Below are 14278 nucleotides of genomic sequence, written 5' to 3' on the forward strand. Positions count from 1 at the left end.
AAAAGTAAAACTGTTTCAAGTTAAAAATAAAATCATAACTTCTTAAAAAAGATTACTAGGTTTTAGTTTTTGCAAGCTTAGTTGCGATATTTATTTACTGCTGTATATATGTGTGTATATACGTCATGTGTTTGTGTGTAAATTAGATTGATTGTAGTACAAAAGTTATAACAAAATAAATAACAAGAAATCATTTAATACAATATTACGCGAACATACGTTATATACGATGCAATCTATGCACATTTTGGTTTACGAAAGGCGGTCCCAAGGTCCGTCCCCTAGAAAAAAAAGACACGAAAATCGGAGGCAAATCAAATGCTAGGATTGCTGGGGAGGGGAATGGAGGATAAATCGAGGGTTCGAAGCCCCGCAGCCTCCTAGACATTCGTTGGCGCGTCCATGCCGCAGATAACCGACTTGACCACCGACGCCGCCGAAATGGCTGCGTAATTCTGCCACTTTCGTGTGGACGTGCCGTCCTTGTAGTCGGCGATTCCCTTCACCAGAATGAAGCTCTCCCTGCAATTTCCGATGATACTGTCCAGCACACTGCTCATCTCCACGTCGGTAGCCAGTAGGCCGTACTTCTTGGCGAACTGAGTGCGCAGATCATCACTTCTCACCAGATCCCTGCCGGATCCTATTGGTCCCAGGTGAAGGCGTAGCCTGTTGACGCCGTCCACCTCATCAGCGGCAATGGGATGGGCCACTTCGATAACCTCATTGTTGCCGATGTTCATGAACAACTTGTCCGTCCTCGCATCCGGTCGATTGAAGTCAGCCTCCGTTTTCTGGGCCAGCGCCTGTTGGGCCTGGTTCAGGTAGTCCTCCCAAGGCCGCTTCACCTGCATATTGGCCTGCAGGTTTTCGGCGATCTGCTGCAGCGAGTCATTTACTGGGAAGTAGGTCTTCACATCATCGCCGCTCTTGTACAAGTACACATACGGCTTCTCTTTGCTGTAGGACGAATAAAGGATTAATAGGAATTACAAATGTTTACTTGCGATCCTCTTACCTATTGCTAATCAAGGCTCTCTGCTTGTCCACATATGATATGACCACATCGCCAAGTCGGACGTGCTTCTTGTAGTCTGTGTAGTGGGGCACGCCACCGGCCACGCCCACGATGAAGACAAAGTCGACCTTCTGGAATGTGCCCAACAGGCGAGTGGTGGTGTTGCCCGTCGCCGTCATCGCCTCCCGGTTACTGCCAACCGACGGAAGCTTAGTGCTCACGATCCTGTGCGCCCCGATATTGCCCAGGGTATACACGTTCGATTCGCCTATGGAATATAGATAAAGATATGGTTAGTTGAGTGGTAAATAGTGGCTTCACGATCAGGACAATAATATACAAGTACACCAAATTAAATTGAGATCAGAAAATGAAAAGAGATGAGGGTCAAATCAAATTATAAAAAAGTATATAATTCATTTTTGATATCAAATCTTCTATTGTGACCCAATACAGAAAAATTTAGATGTGTAAATCGATGGTTAACCATTTTATGAACCAAGTGCGTGACGGAGTTAATCAATCCGTCTGATGACGATAGTTACATGTTTGTATGTACAATTGAAGGTCATGTATCCTAGGACAATCCTTTACCATAACAACAACCAAATAAAATATAACAAAAAACCGACGAAACACAACACAGACACAAAACAGGACACGAAACTAACAACAAATCAAATTATTCTAGGCCAAGTTCATAACTTTCTTTCTATTCAAGTTTATGGCAAGTCATTTGATAACAGGTCTCACTCGATAGATGCGAACGCTCCATGTTCCCCCATCCAGAGAGTGTTTCCTGTTCCTTGCTTTACTATTTAGTATTAGTATTTCGATAGACACAGTAAGATATATTTTTATTTTTTAAGCCTATGAACTTAACCTTGCTTTTTATGTGCGACTGAATTTAGATGTGGATTCTGGACATTTAGCTTACCGAATCTTCGTTTCTTTTTGGACTTTCTGAGTGAGTTCGTTAGATTGGGATCGGAATCTGTTACATGGTTTGGTTTACATTTTTTGATTCAGGGGAAGGTGAAATGTTTTTTTTTTATTGCAGGCAAGCAAACAATCAGCAAAATTGTATGCAAATTCATTCGGTAATGGTGATGCATATATTTTTTTGGCCACCGTAGTCGAGGGTAGGGAACAGATAGGGAAAAAGAGAAACAGAGAAGAGATGGTTAGGCAAGAGTTCGATTAGTAAGAGTTGGGGAGTAGTCAACGAGTCTTTCCAACGTCAATCGACAATCGATATTAGCAATCGGTCAAATCGTGCGATTGTGTCATTTCGTTATTGAACTGAACCTACCGACTGTTGTGTATCGGACGAACGTCTCCTTGTTCTCGAGCATAGCATCCACCGCGAGCTTCTCACAATATTGGGCCGTGATGATGGCAATGGTGGGCTGTTTGTTGGAGGCGATCGTGGGCATCTGCTTGACCACCTTAATCTCCTTGTCCTCGTGATGGATGCGGGTGTACGCGTTATACTCCATTGACTTGATCAGACCGCGCTCCTGCAGCGACTTGATTACCAGCAGGACATCCTGCTCAGTCCAGCCATAGTCCCTAGGAAAAAAGAATAGATTTTAGTAGGATTCCAAAAGAAGTTCAAGATATTTCTTAATATATTTTAAAACACTCACTTGGCCAGGTCCTCGGGTGACACGGGGTTGGGATATGCCTGTTCAATGAGCTCCAGCACCTTCTCCTGGGTCAGTGGCGGAGATTCGAACTGGGATTCCTCAAGGGAAACTACGGGAGAAATGCAAGAGAAGGACATGAATAAAGTAAATGTCTAGGATTCCTATTTCCAATGGTTATTAATTTAGCCAGGTCTTCTGTTAGCGGGCAATGACATCTACTCTGAGCGGTGGGCGTGGCTGGTTAGGCGGTGTCTGTTAGTAATAAACACACACACACACACACATAAATACACGGCTGGCAGGGCGGTCAATTAAGTGCTCAAGCAGCGCATTTTAATTGCAGACAGCAGACAAATTGGGCTCTTGAGGTGTCGACTGCATTTTGAGGACAACTGATGGGTTGGGTATGCTTTGGTGGGTTTGAAAATAACACAGGCGGCAGTTTGGGAAGCACAACTCAAATGGGAACGACAAATAAAAGCTTGGGGCGAACAGCGCTATTGAAATTCTAAATTACAGTTTTAAACAGTTTTGTCAATTGTGGTTCCTAACAAGTTTAAGGTCAAATGTCGGTTAAGCTTTATAATAATTTTAAAAGCAGACATTTTAAAAACAGTTCTATGAGAACTGAAAGCAATAGTTTGAGATCCTCTAGCTTACAGTTTTGAATTAACAAATTCCATCCTTAACAGTTTTACATTTATTATGACAGTTAGAGAGCCATAATTGTGGGATGGAAAGCTGGCAGAAATCGAAGCAGATAATCAATCTGATAATAGAGATTGCCTTCCTTTTGAAAGGGTTTTATATTAAGAGAGCGATATCCTTCTGATTTGGCTAGCACTTACAGCTTGACAAGCAGTAATTGGTAATACAAAGCCACCTAAGGAACCTATAGTTTTATTTATTTTTATTTTATTTCGCTTTTGTACATTTCTGTTTTGTTTTTTGTTTATGTCTTTGAAGTGCACAACACATTGTTTAAATATATTTTAGGCATATTTGTTGTGAGTGTTTTAGTGCGTGCATTAGTACGAAAAAGAAAAATAAAACAAAACGAACAACAAAAAAAAAACGAACAACGAACAACAAGGTTGGCGGAGAGAAGAAGTGCAACGAAGCAGATACAAAACGGAGTTCATTGAGCGGATTAGATGATTAGTTGTGGGAGCACTGGAGCATTGGAGCACTGGAATCGGGGATTCTATAGAATGAAAATCCCCTCATTTCCGCCTGGCGCTCAGCTGCTCGGTGTACATGTCCAGCCAAATGGCCTTCATCAGGTTGTCGCCGTCACCTGTCTTCCGCTGCGCCAACAGCGCCTCCTCGAACTTCCTGTTGCAGTCGCCGTAGCAGTAGATGATGTACCCATCCCGGGCTGATCGCCATAAAATTAACCACCCGCACAGCCCAGAGGATAGATGAAGTCACATAGTTCAGATGAGAAGTCAATTTTGAATGGTACAGTTTACTCGGAGAAGTATGTAAGACTTGGAACTTGATTTGCACAGTTTAAAGTGTTTTAGGTGACTTTAATAGAGTTTTTAAATCTCAGAAGAAATCATTTTGATTTTCGCTTAAACATGTGCAATATCAAGTTCCTTTTTTATACATTCCTGTAAGAAAGAATTGAGGATACTCACGTGGTCGCGAGGGTGGAGCGGAGGTCTCCTCCAGGATGCGTAATTCAATCTCAATGGACTGGATCTCCGAGTATCCGTGCTGCAATAGCTTCATTATCTTCTTTATGAATCCCACATAATCTGAAAAATAATAATTTAAAAACAAAAATAAAGCAAACTTAAGCTACTTAATCTGTTGTTTTCTATATTCCCTTTTTTTAAGTTTGTTTTTATCAACAATGCTTAGTAATTTGCGTTTTTCTATTAAAACAAAGACCGAGATAAGAGTAAAACTTTGGCTTGTTTATGAAACAACACATTTTGTTTCTTATCAAAGGTTATAATTGTAAAAACTAAAAATAGCAAAATTCCATAAATTCGTTAAAAAACATAATTTGGAGAGATTTAAATTTCCATCCTTGTAAGCTGTAACATTTCAAGCATTCTAAACCCACCTCTGGGAAAGTCCTGCGGACTGACTAGCTCCTTGAAGAAGTCCTGGGCGATGTGGGCCTGCTTCTCGTCATTGGTCAGCCAATCCCTGAACCAGAACCTTAGGGTGCGCGACTCTTGTGAATGTTTGCCCGTATTGGCGCTGACCAGAAAGACTCGGAATTCCAATGACAAGGCGGCCGCCTTGCTGGCACTCTTCTGTCCAGCGACCGTGTCCTTGTTGATAATGATGCCCGTGTGATCACCGCCAGCCACATGGACCCGATCGTTGATCTCATCGACTAGCTTTCGTTCGATGAGGATCACCGTACTGTTGGCCGTTTTACCGCGGGGCGTCATCACAACCTGTTCTGTGCGTGGTGGCGACTGGCTCCTCTGAACGCCGCTCGAGTTCTGAGCCAGCGGCTCCTGGTCTTGGCCTGCGACAATTTTGTTATAGTTTTTATTGCCATTCGGCAGGATTCCGTTGCCAGTGCCGTTCCCATTTCCATTGGCTGTCTGCGATTTGTTTGGCTTGGGGGGCGGCGGTGGCGGCGCCATCTGTATGTGACTCCTGCGCTCCGACATGGTGTGTGCTCCGCCGTGTGCTCCTCCTGCTCCTTACACCTGGAACTTGTGCTGCTCCTTCGATCCGATACGATTTCGCTGCTCCGGCGACGTCCTTGAGCCCAAACTTGCTGGTGCTGGCGAAAGAAAAGCAAAAGTCGACTGTCATTAGTGACTGTGGGACAGTGGAGCGTGGTTAAAGTGAAATATTTATAGGCAAAGTAGATATTTTTCTACCTAATAATGCAATCTATCATCATTCTACTTCTAATTTCACCATCTTAACTAATTTCTCAACTAATTTCTTAAATAATTTCTACTTCTAACTTTACAATCTTAACTAATTCTCATACTGTTGGCGTAAAAAGATATAGGTCTGACCTTTGAAAGGACCTCCACTGTATCTATATTTTTAGACAGTCAGTGGCATTTCCATATTTTCCCCTCTTTAACCCCCGTCGGTCATATCAAATGTTACCTGTTCTTCTTCCCCCCTCCGCTCCGACTCCTTGCGACGCCGTCTGATTTCGGGGCTTCTTTCGCTGTCTGTCTGGCAGTGGGCCAAACAAATTTAGAATTCATAAATAATTGGTGTCATAAATCCAGAGCCCCTACCCGCTAGCCCACCTCCCTTTTTTGGCAGCTTACTGCGACCCAGTGACTTGGTTTCGGGCCTACAGAATAATAACAATAAAAGAAACCAAAACAAAACAAACTGCGCCAGTAGAAGAAAATCAATAGGAACTTGGTAACGCCAAGTGCATGACAACCATATAAATGAGGGCTACCAAAGGGGAAGAAGTAGGGGTTTGGGGAAACCACCTGCCACCCCCCTCAATTAAAGGCAAAAGCCAACTTCCGGCCAAATGTCACCAAACAGCCACAAAAAGGTTTTTGAACTCGCCCAGGGAAAAGCCAAAGAGATGGCAAATTGGTGGGCTAGGAAAGGGGAGAGGGTGGCGGAAAATGTACTGGGAAAAATGGGTTTCCTTCGGGGGTTGACCTGCCGCTAAATTTGCATAAGACAAACAAAAAAAAAACTGAAAACCCCCCAAGGGAAGGGAGAGGCGAATGAACTGAGCCGTTGAAAAGGACGAAAGGCAAGCAGGAAAATGCAGAGGAAATGAAAATTTACATTTTCCAAATGCCAGTTCTTGGAATTCCGGGTCCCAAACGAACACTACAGCGTGAAAATTCATTAGATGGAAACTAAACTTTTGGCTAATAAGGGGAAAACCCATTTCGAATGGTATATATGTTTGGATTACAAAACAATGACATTAGTCAACTTAATGTATTCAGCTTTTGCTGGCAGAAGTTGTTATTATTTTATACCGATTACTAGTAGAGTAAAAATAGTTACTTTGGGATGATTAATGGGAGGGTAAATCATGATTAAGCTGCTTATTAAAGTTTAATAATATTTAAATATACATTTTTGGACTCATTTCGACAACCAATATTGCATTTTCGATTCCCTGCCAGTCTCAAAAATGTAGATAAGACTTGATCTCCATTCATCCCATTCACTTAATTAGATTAAAGCGCTTCCTCCCTCTCGAGTTTTGTCGTTAAAGGGTGCACCACTCGAATTTCACGGCCGGAAATTATTTGCCGTCTGCAATTTCAATTAAAACAAAAAGCAAAATAAATATGAAAAGATAAATTGCATCGAAAATGGTAAAGTACACTCCCTTTGCCAATGCATTTCTTCACTTCCGCTGGGCCACATTTTTCCTACCTTCTTTTTTTTTTTTAGGCATTTTGTTTTTATAGTTCGCCGATCTTTGGGGCGTCGTCTGAAATGGAAATTCCTCCTATCGCAAGTGCCTGGCGATGCGTAACTCCCGAAGGGGCATAGGGCTTGGTCCCCAGCGAAAAACCCTTTACGGTTGACAGAGCCCCAGTCACGTGTCTTGACACAAAAAATATGTACAATATGTATATATACATTGTACATTGTACAACAGACACAACAACAACAACAACAACAACAAAATCAAATTTCATATTTGGCTGGACAAAAAAGAAAAACACATTTTGAACAGGAGAAAACCCAGGCAGCAATTTCCGTTAGCAGTTTCCTCCGCAGCCCACACAGAAACCACTTTTTTTTAATACGCTTTCTAATAGACTTCCAATTAATTACAAAAAAAACAAAGAATATAAATATATATATTTTTATTCTAACTTTTATACTTATTTAAGTACTTTTTGTTCATCATCTGTTAAGCTTAAAACACTTTCAAGTCACTTAAATACTTTGACTCACTCTTAATTAACACAAATTGATTACAATTTAAGCTTTAATATGGCTAATAAATTGCATTTGTTTTGCTTTTTGTGTTAATATATATTTAAAACTTGGAGAGTAGCTAATATTTGACTCAGTTCGTGACTTGTTACCGTTTGAAAGAGTATTATTAGCTGCGGAAATTGCTGTTATTTTATAGCCTTTTGCTAGGAATAAAGTTTGTCATTGTCTATGCACTAAAAACTAAAAGGGATAATAACTTTAACAAAAGCAAAGCTGCCTTCTAAAAAGTATTTCCAGTCCTTCCTCTTTCCTTTCAAAATCTTTCCATTTTGTCAAAGTTTTACAAACACAGAATGTAAATTCCCATTGAAGTCCAGTTTTTTTCACAGTGCTCCATTTAAGTGAGGCGTGGACCAAGCCAGGCAAACTCAGCCAGAAGGTGGGTTGTCCGAGGCCCACACAAGACAACATCATATGTAGACACCTTTCTACCAGCAATTTCCTGTTCACCTTTTCGCGTGGGGTCGGTCTACTACATAGACAGATCCTTCATTGCCCAGCCCAAAATCCAAGTTCATCTCACTATTTTCCCAGACCAAACACACATTGCATATTCAGAGGGTGTATAATCTATATGGTTTATCTACTATACTGTAGAGTAACAACAGCTAATTACCGCATAATTTCAGTTAATTTTCCCTTTGTCGCAATTAGCCAAAGGGGCGAACGTGACTCAAAGTCAAAGTTTTCTGAACCGATTCGTTCGACATACGAAATAAGTAAAAACTAAAGTAAACTCGGGTACTTATTTAGTGACTCACAGCTGGAAACGTGATTCGATCAGGCTTTGTTGATTTAATGGTTAATTGACAATCAACTGCGTTTGTTTGACCCACTGGATAGGAAGATAGGAAGGTATATATAAAGACTCAACCTCTATGAGACCGAATGTCCCATGTGTTCTGCCTGCTTCCGATTAAGCAATGAATTTATAGAGACGTCTGCATCTTGCCCCATCGAGCTCTAAATATACATACTCGAATGGACCAAGAACAGCATTTCTGGACATTTTCATAATTTCGTTTCGTGTCAAGGTTATTATTTGAAAATTAGTTCTCACCCTGCGCCTCCGCCACCGCCTCCGCCTTCATAATGCCTCAATTGTCTGGCGGTAAATTGCTTTTTTCTTTCACTTGTTTATAAAACAATTTGGAAATTCTTGTAGCAATATTTTTGAAGGAGGTTCCACGAAGTCTTGTGGGTGAGAAATTGGGCAATTTATTTGAGAAAAAACAACAAACAAAAAATGGCATAAAATTTGCAAAGAGAAAGCATAAAGTTGCTGTTCGATTTTGTTTATCAGTTAAGATGATTTCGAATATTTTTTGAGTACTTTTAGATATTTTCTAAAGGTTTTTATCTTATTTATCTTTAGGTTATATTTTATATAATGTTTTGTAATTTCAAGAAAGAAACTTGCAGGAATATAAGTTCATAATTTTATAAAAGATACTGTTCGACCTCAAGCGAATTCTTGCCGTGAACTTTAACTGGCAATCGAATTTGAATATACAAAAACTCAATCAGAATTAGCATATTTGAATAACATTTAGTCGTCGGGAATTGTTTTTCCATTTCGGTTAATTGAGTTCGTTTTGGGACCGAACCTCATCGCGGTTGGGATTTCTCGAGGAGAGCCCAAATCAGCGGTGACGTCAGCCGCCTTTATATATAGTATAGTATTTCATTATGATGACTTTTATCTGCCTGTGACGCAATATCTGAGGCATTCTCTGATTATTTAAATCGGCAAACAAGTTGCGAAGCCAGAAGTTGACCTTCAAAGCAAACAATCTGAGCTTAAGCAAGAGCAAGTCGATATCACGACTTGGGTAATAAATTCTCTAAGCGAGAGAGTTGCTTCTACCAAAACTTGCCCCCATATCGGTGGCATTACTCACATGTTTTTCTTAGGTTTTTGCTGATTTCCTTCTAAGAGATCATTAAAATGCAAACTGTTTCCTGTCGTCAGTTTGTCTGTGCTTACTAATAATCATCGAGTGGTGGTGGTGATTCATTCCCCCCAAAAGTTGCGCAAATTGGAAGAATATTTATACTCAGATTGCAAGATTTATTTATCTTTCGTCAGATGGCAAACAACAAACTATAATCATTGAGTTTCTTGTGTGGGCGACGAAAAGAATATAATGTTCTCTGCCTAGAATCAGTTTGATGCAATGTTTGGGGTTCTGTTTGGGCACAGTTTTCGAAATCGATGGCATGCGTCATATGTAACCCTCCATCTTCAGTCATTTGGAATTCCATGATTGGATCACTTGATCAATTAGCCGCGGATCAATACTACTTGATGCAGTGCGTGGGTTCCAATTATTCCCTTTAGCCAGCAAATGACCAGTGCCCCACCTCCTCAACTTCCTCTAGTTTTTATGCCCTCTGTGCACGGAATTGAAATTTTCCTATCAGTTCTTCAATATAATCGACTGATGAATACCCTAAGAAGTAGTTTTGAATTAGTAAACCAAAATAATTGGCCATGCAGAATATTTCATTACCTTTAACTCGATTAAATTTTATTATTACTTTCAAATTAACTACGAACAACCATGTACCATTATTAAATGCCTAAAAATAACTCGAAATTAGGCATGAAACCAATTATGAAGACCGTCAAGATGTTTTTCTATCAATTTTTAAGTACAACACCCCAACATCTGCGTACTCGAAATGCAATTAATAATAAGTGAAAGACCATGAGCAAACTCAAGCACGCAAGAAAAGAAAAGTCGGCTTTTCTTTTGGTTACACAATAGCCGGCAATATTCTTGGAATTAGCGAGGCAAAGTTCAGAGCAAGACCACCACCCTACCTCCCTCGCTAAACAAAACCATGGTGGTTGGTGGTTTGGGTGCCTTGGGTGGTGCTCCATAAATTAGAGCGCCTTGGCAATATGGCCAGTCGGACAGTTTTATGGCCACGGAACACACATCGAAAATGCAGTTTACAAGTGGTGGAAGAAGTCCCCTCTTCCTCCCATATTTCCAACCCCATTGTAAGAACCCCTTTTTGGATTCTTTCTTACGGGTTTTTGGGGGCAAAGTTTCTTAGTGTGTCAGTGGTGGGTGGTTTCGCTTTTGTTTGCCAGCTCTGTTGTTGCCTTTGTTGTTGTTGAAGGAGCGCCGATTAGAGGCTGATTAAGGCGTCATTAGGTGACCTATATTGGGGTTAATGATTGGAAACGAGGATGCATTACAGAATTAACAAAAATAGAAATTGATATAAAATGCGTGATTAATCGCGGAATAGTAGTAATAGATATTTCTTTAAAAACAGCTAAAAGTCCTATAAAGAACTACTGACCGCTTCAAGACCGATACCGAACCGTTTCGAAAAAATTGCATTTTGAATGAAAAAAGATATGAGAGGTCGAATAGAAGCTGAGTACGAGCTGCAACCCCATTCAGATCCAGGTCAGATCCATTCACTCATTTCCCCCTGCCCTCTAATATTACAAAACAACTTTCAAATATGCCGCCAAACGCACAGAAAGACGGGTGAAATTCGCACAGGGCTCATCTCAAATTGCATTTGTTTATCGGCAATAATAAAATGAGGCTGAATTCCCAGTCGTCCCACTGACAACTCCATATCATTTTACACCAGTCGCAGCAGCATACTCACGCCTCGTTTCATTTCACATCCATGTAAAAATCGCCCCGAGATCGAGAGCAAAAATAAAAAGAAATAGAAGTAGAAGTAGAAGGAAGCACTACAATCAAAACGAGAAACAGTGGAAATTATTTTTAAATGCAGAGCCGGACGATTGACCGAGAGACCGGGAGAGTCCGTCGGACAAGGGGCCGGGACTCCAAGTTGAATGAACCACACACCGGGCAGCGAAAATATATCGAACAGATAATTATAATGAGAGCAGATGGTCTCACGTCGGCTGTCTATCTATCTATATATTCCCCCCCCCAAAAAAAAGTGAAAAGGTGTCTGGCCAACACTCTGCCGGAATGGTAATTCATTTCTTGATAAACTCTCGAAATAAGAACAATAAACATTACCCTAGATTTATTTTTTAAAAGTGTTCTTAAGTTTATGAATATTATATTCGGTTAATCAAGGCCTTACATGTATTATTTTAATTGCATCTGAAATGTTTTAAAATCCAAATGATGGCAGGCAATTTAATGGTAACTCATAAAAATGTGTACTTGAAAAGCAAGAAACTGCATCTTAGGTTTTCCTTCAGCTTTCTTCTGTGAATCCCAATTGGTTTTTAAAAGTTTTCCAGAATGTGCAACCAAAATGGCCCCAAATTAAAAACTGAAAAATAACAAAAAGAAAAACAAAAACCAAAAAAAAAGGAAACTGTGCTAAGTAAGCAACAATAAATAATCTGCACAGCCAAACGAGTAGAATGAGATCATTTTTGGACTTCTCTCACGCTTTTTTCGGTTTCTTCACTCTGCTCTCTCTCTGTCTGTTTCTGGCTGTTGTATACATTTTGTTAACCAAATGTTTTAGCCTCGTAAAAATTGTTCAAATTTCCACCAACTGGAACAGCGGACATACAACAAAATACAGAAAAAAAATGGGGAAATGCAGGTCAGACAAATGAAGTAGAGGGACAAAACAATGGGCAAATAAACTGAAAGCGGAAATGGATTTAGATAAACTCAGTAAATTACAAAGAACGCAAATATCGTTATCAAAAGAAGTACAAAATGTACAAAATATACGACTAACATATATAAAAATATCAAATCCCAAAACTCATAAAGGGTAATCGTTCGGTTAGTTTCAAGGAGGTCAATATCGTTATTCTCACTTAGCCTTGCCGCTCAAATTGCTCAAATTGAAATTCAAATGCAGCACGGCAGCAAATTGTTTATGATACCCTCGCAACGGAATGGCTTTATGCACGAATTCAAATTTAAATATCAAGTTCTTTGGAATACTAAATATTTTCGAGGGGAATACTATTTAAGTTTTCAGACTGAAAACACTTAAAACCACAACCATTTTCGTTTTGAAATCAATGCGGTTGTCATTATGTTTCTATGTTGTTTTTAGATAACATCTGTAGCTACCAGTATCTTTCTCATACTAAACCTAAGTAGCTAACTATAATTTGTGGCTAATTATATTAGTAATCACTATCTAATCAGCCAATGAAAGCTAGTGAATTGTGTAAAAAAAAAATGACCAAAAATGGTCAAATAAAGTAACAAAAACTCAAGACCTGACTCTTGAGTGGAGTTTTATAAATAGCCCTCATTACGTTGCCGGAAGGGTGAAAGTACAACAAATAACATTACCACCCACATTCCCCCGCATTTTACAGGCAGCAGACAGCAGACAGTAGACATTAGATATTAGACATTAGACTCACCTGTTGCTAGATCGGCAAACGAAGAGTGACGTGTTTTATTTGCCACTTGATTTGCAACCGGTTCTCCTTTTCGGTCACTTCTATTTGCTTAATTTGTTTTATGTTTTTTCTGCTGGTTTATTCCACTACTCTAAAAAAAATGAACGTGTTTGTTAACAACTTTTCACAGAACTCTGATTGATGCACAGCGCAAAAAAAAAAACGACGAAGAAAAAAAAAGAATGCGAAACACGCGGAGGAATGAATGCTTATCTTATCTTATCAGGGGGCGGGTGGAAAAAAGGGGGAGTTGGGCAATTTCTCGCTATCAACTGATAACGCTGACATCGATATTTGCTCTGTTTATTGTTTGCCCTTGCCCTGCTGTTGTTTCTCTTAATATTCTGTAAGTAATAGTCATCAATTGTTTAGCATTTTGGAGCATTTCTAAAAATACTTGACTGACGTCAGAGCTTGACAAGGTGTGCGATCTTTTAGGTACACAGTACAAAAACTAAGTGAATGCAACATTAATAGGTAAATGTTGCAACTTCAAAGTACTGTTATCTTGATATTCTTTGTATTTATTTATCTAAATAGTAAACAAACAAATATGAATTAAACAAAATATATTCAAGTGACATAAGTTATTTTTCTCAGTGTAACTGAGTCATCTGATCGCTAAATCGGGCTCAGTGACGTCATTACGTCAAATGACAATAGAAGAATGAGATAGAGACAAAAGGGTTGCACTTGAAATGAAGCAAACAATAACAACAACAACAGCAACTGGTTCACCTTCAGCTGATCAGCGAATACTGCCATCTCCCTCCCGCACTTCCATTCAAATTTCAAACAATTATACTTTTTAGTTTTTTGTTCTACACTTGCAAAAACAAAAAGCAAAGCAACAAGCACTCGAAAAGATACAAAAAAAAGAAATGGGAAAACAACACAAGTCTGCGAACAAAGTCTATAGGTGTGTGTATATTGAATTACGCGCTATTTATATTAATAAATTGCACACTCGCTATATTTTCACCGTTAGTGCGCGCGTCACTTACGAAAAAGGGTGGGAATAGAGGAAGGGCGCGGGCAAAGGAAGAAGTAGCGCGCGTACACTTACGCCAAAATGCCGGCAAAAACAAAACGAAAACACGGGGATAATGGATAATACCCTTTCCAAAAGCAACTGCTTCGCCGTCCGTTTCGTTCAAACTTCGCTTTTCGACTGACCAGACTCGGCTTGCGGTTGCGCGGCCAAAAATACCAAAAGCCATGAGCAGTGTGACCGCTAGCGCGGCAAGGCGAATATCCCAGAAAGCTCACATTTGC

At 39.9% G+C, this 14278-nt stretch overlaps 1 protein-coding gene across 8 annotated transcripts; it reads right to left on the reverse strand.

The window, feature by feature from the left end:
* Positions 1–60: 60 nt before the first annotated feature.
* Positions 61–14216, reverse strand: LOC108118088. Of its 8 annotated transcripts, none has more exons than XM_017230637.2 (10): positions 14121–14216; positions 12965–13094; positions 4745–5425; positions 4311–4430; positions 3965–4045; positions 2668–2776; positions 2331–2590; positions 1956–2012; positions 1019–1286; positions 61–960 (listed from the first exon to the last, which is right to left on the reverse strand). In XM_017230637.2, the coding sequence occupies exons 3-10, from the start codon at positions 5307–5309 to the stop codon at positions 381–383; spliced, it is 2040 nt and encodes a 679-aa protein (XP_017086126.1). In that variant the 5' UTR covers positions 5310–5425; positions 12965–13094; positions 14121–14216; the 3' UTR covers positions 61–380. The 8 variants fall into 8 exon arrangements, with proteins under 8 accessions (XP_017086126.1, XP_017086127.1, XP_017086125.1 ...); XM_017230638.2 differs by having other exon boundaries at positions 12965–13089; positions 14070–14182; XM_017230636.2 differs by having other exon boundaries at positions 14070–14182.
* Between the last annotated feature and the right edge of the window lie 62 nt (positions 14217–14278).

Source organism: Drosophila eugracilis, unplaced genomic scaffold (genome assembly GCF_018153835.1).
Source record: "Drosophila eugracilis isolate 14026-0451.02 unplaced genomic scaffold, ASM1815383v1 contig_498, whole genome shotgun sequence".
Lineage (NCBI taxonomy): Eukaryota > Metazoa > Arthropoda > Insecta > Diptera > Drosophilidae > Drosophila > Drosophila eugracilis.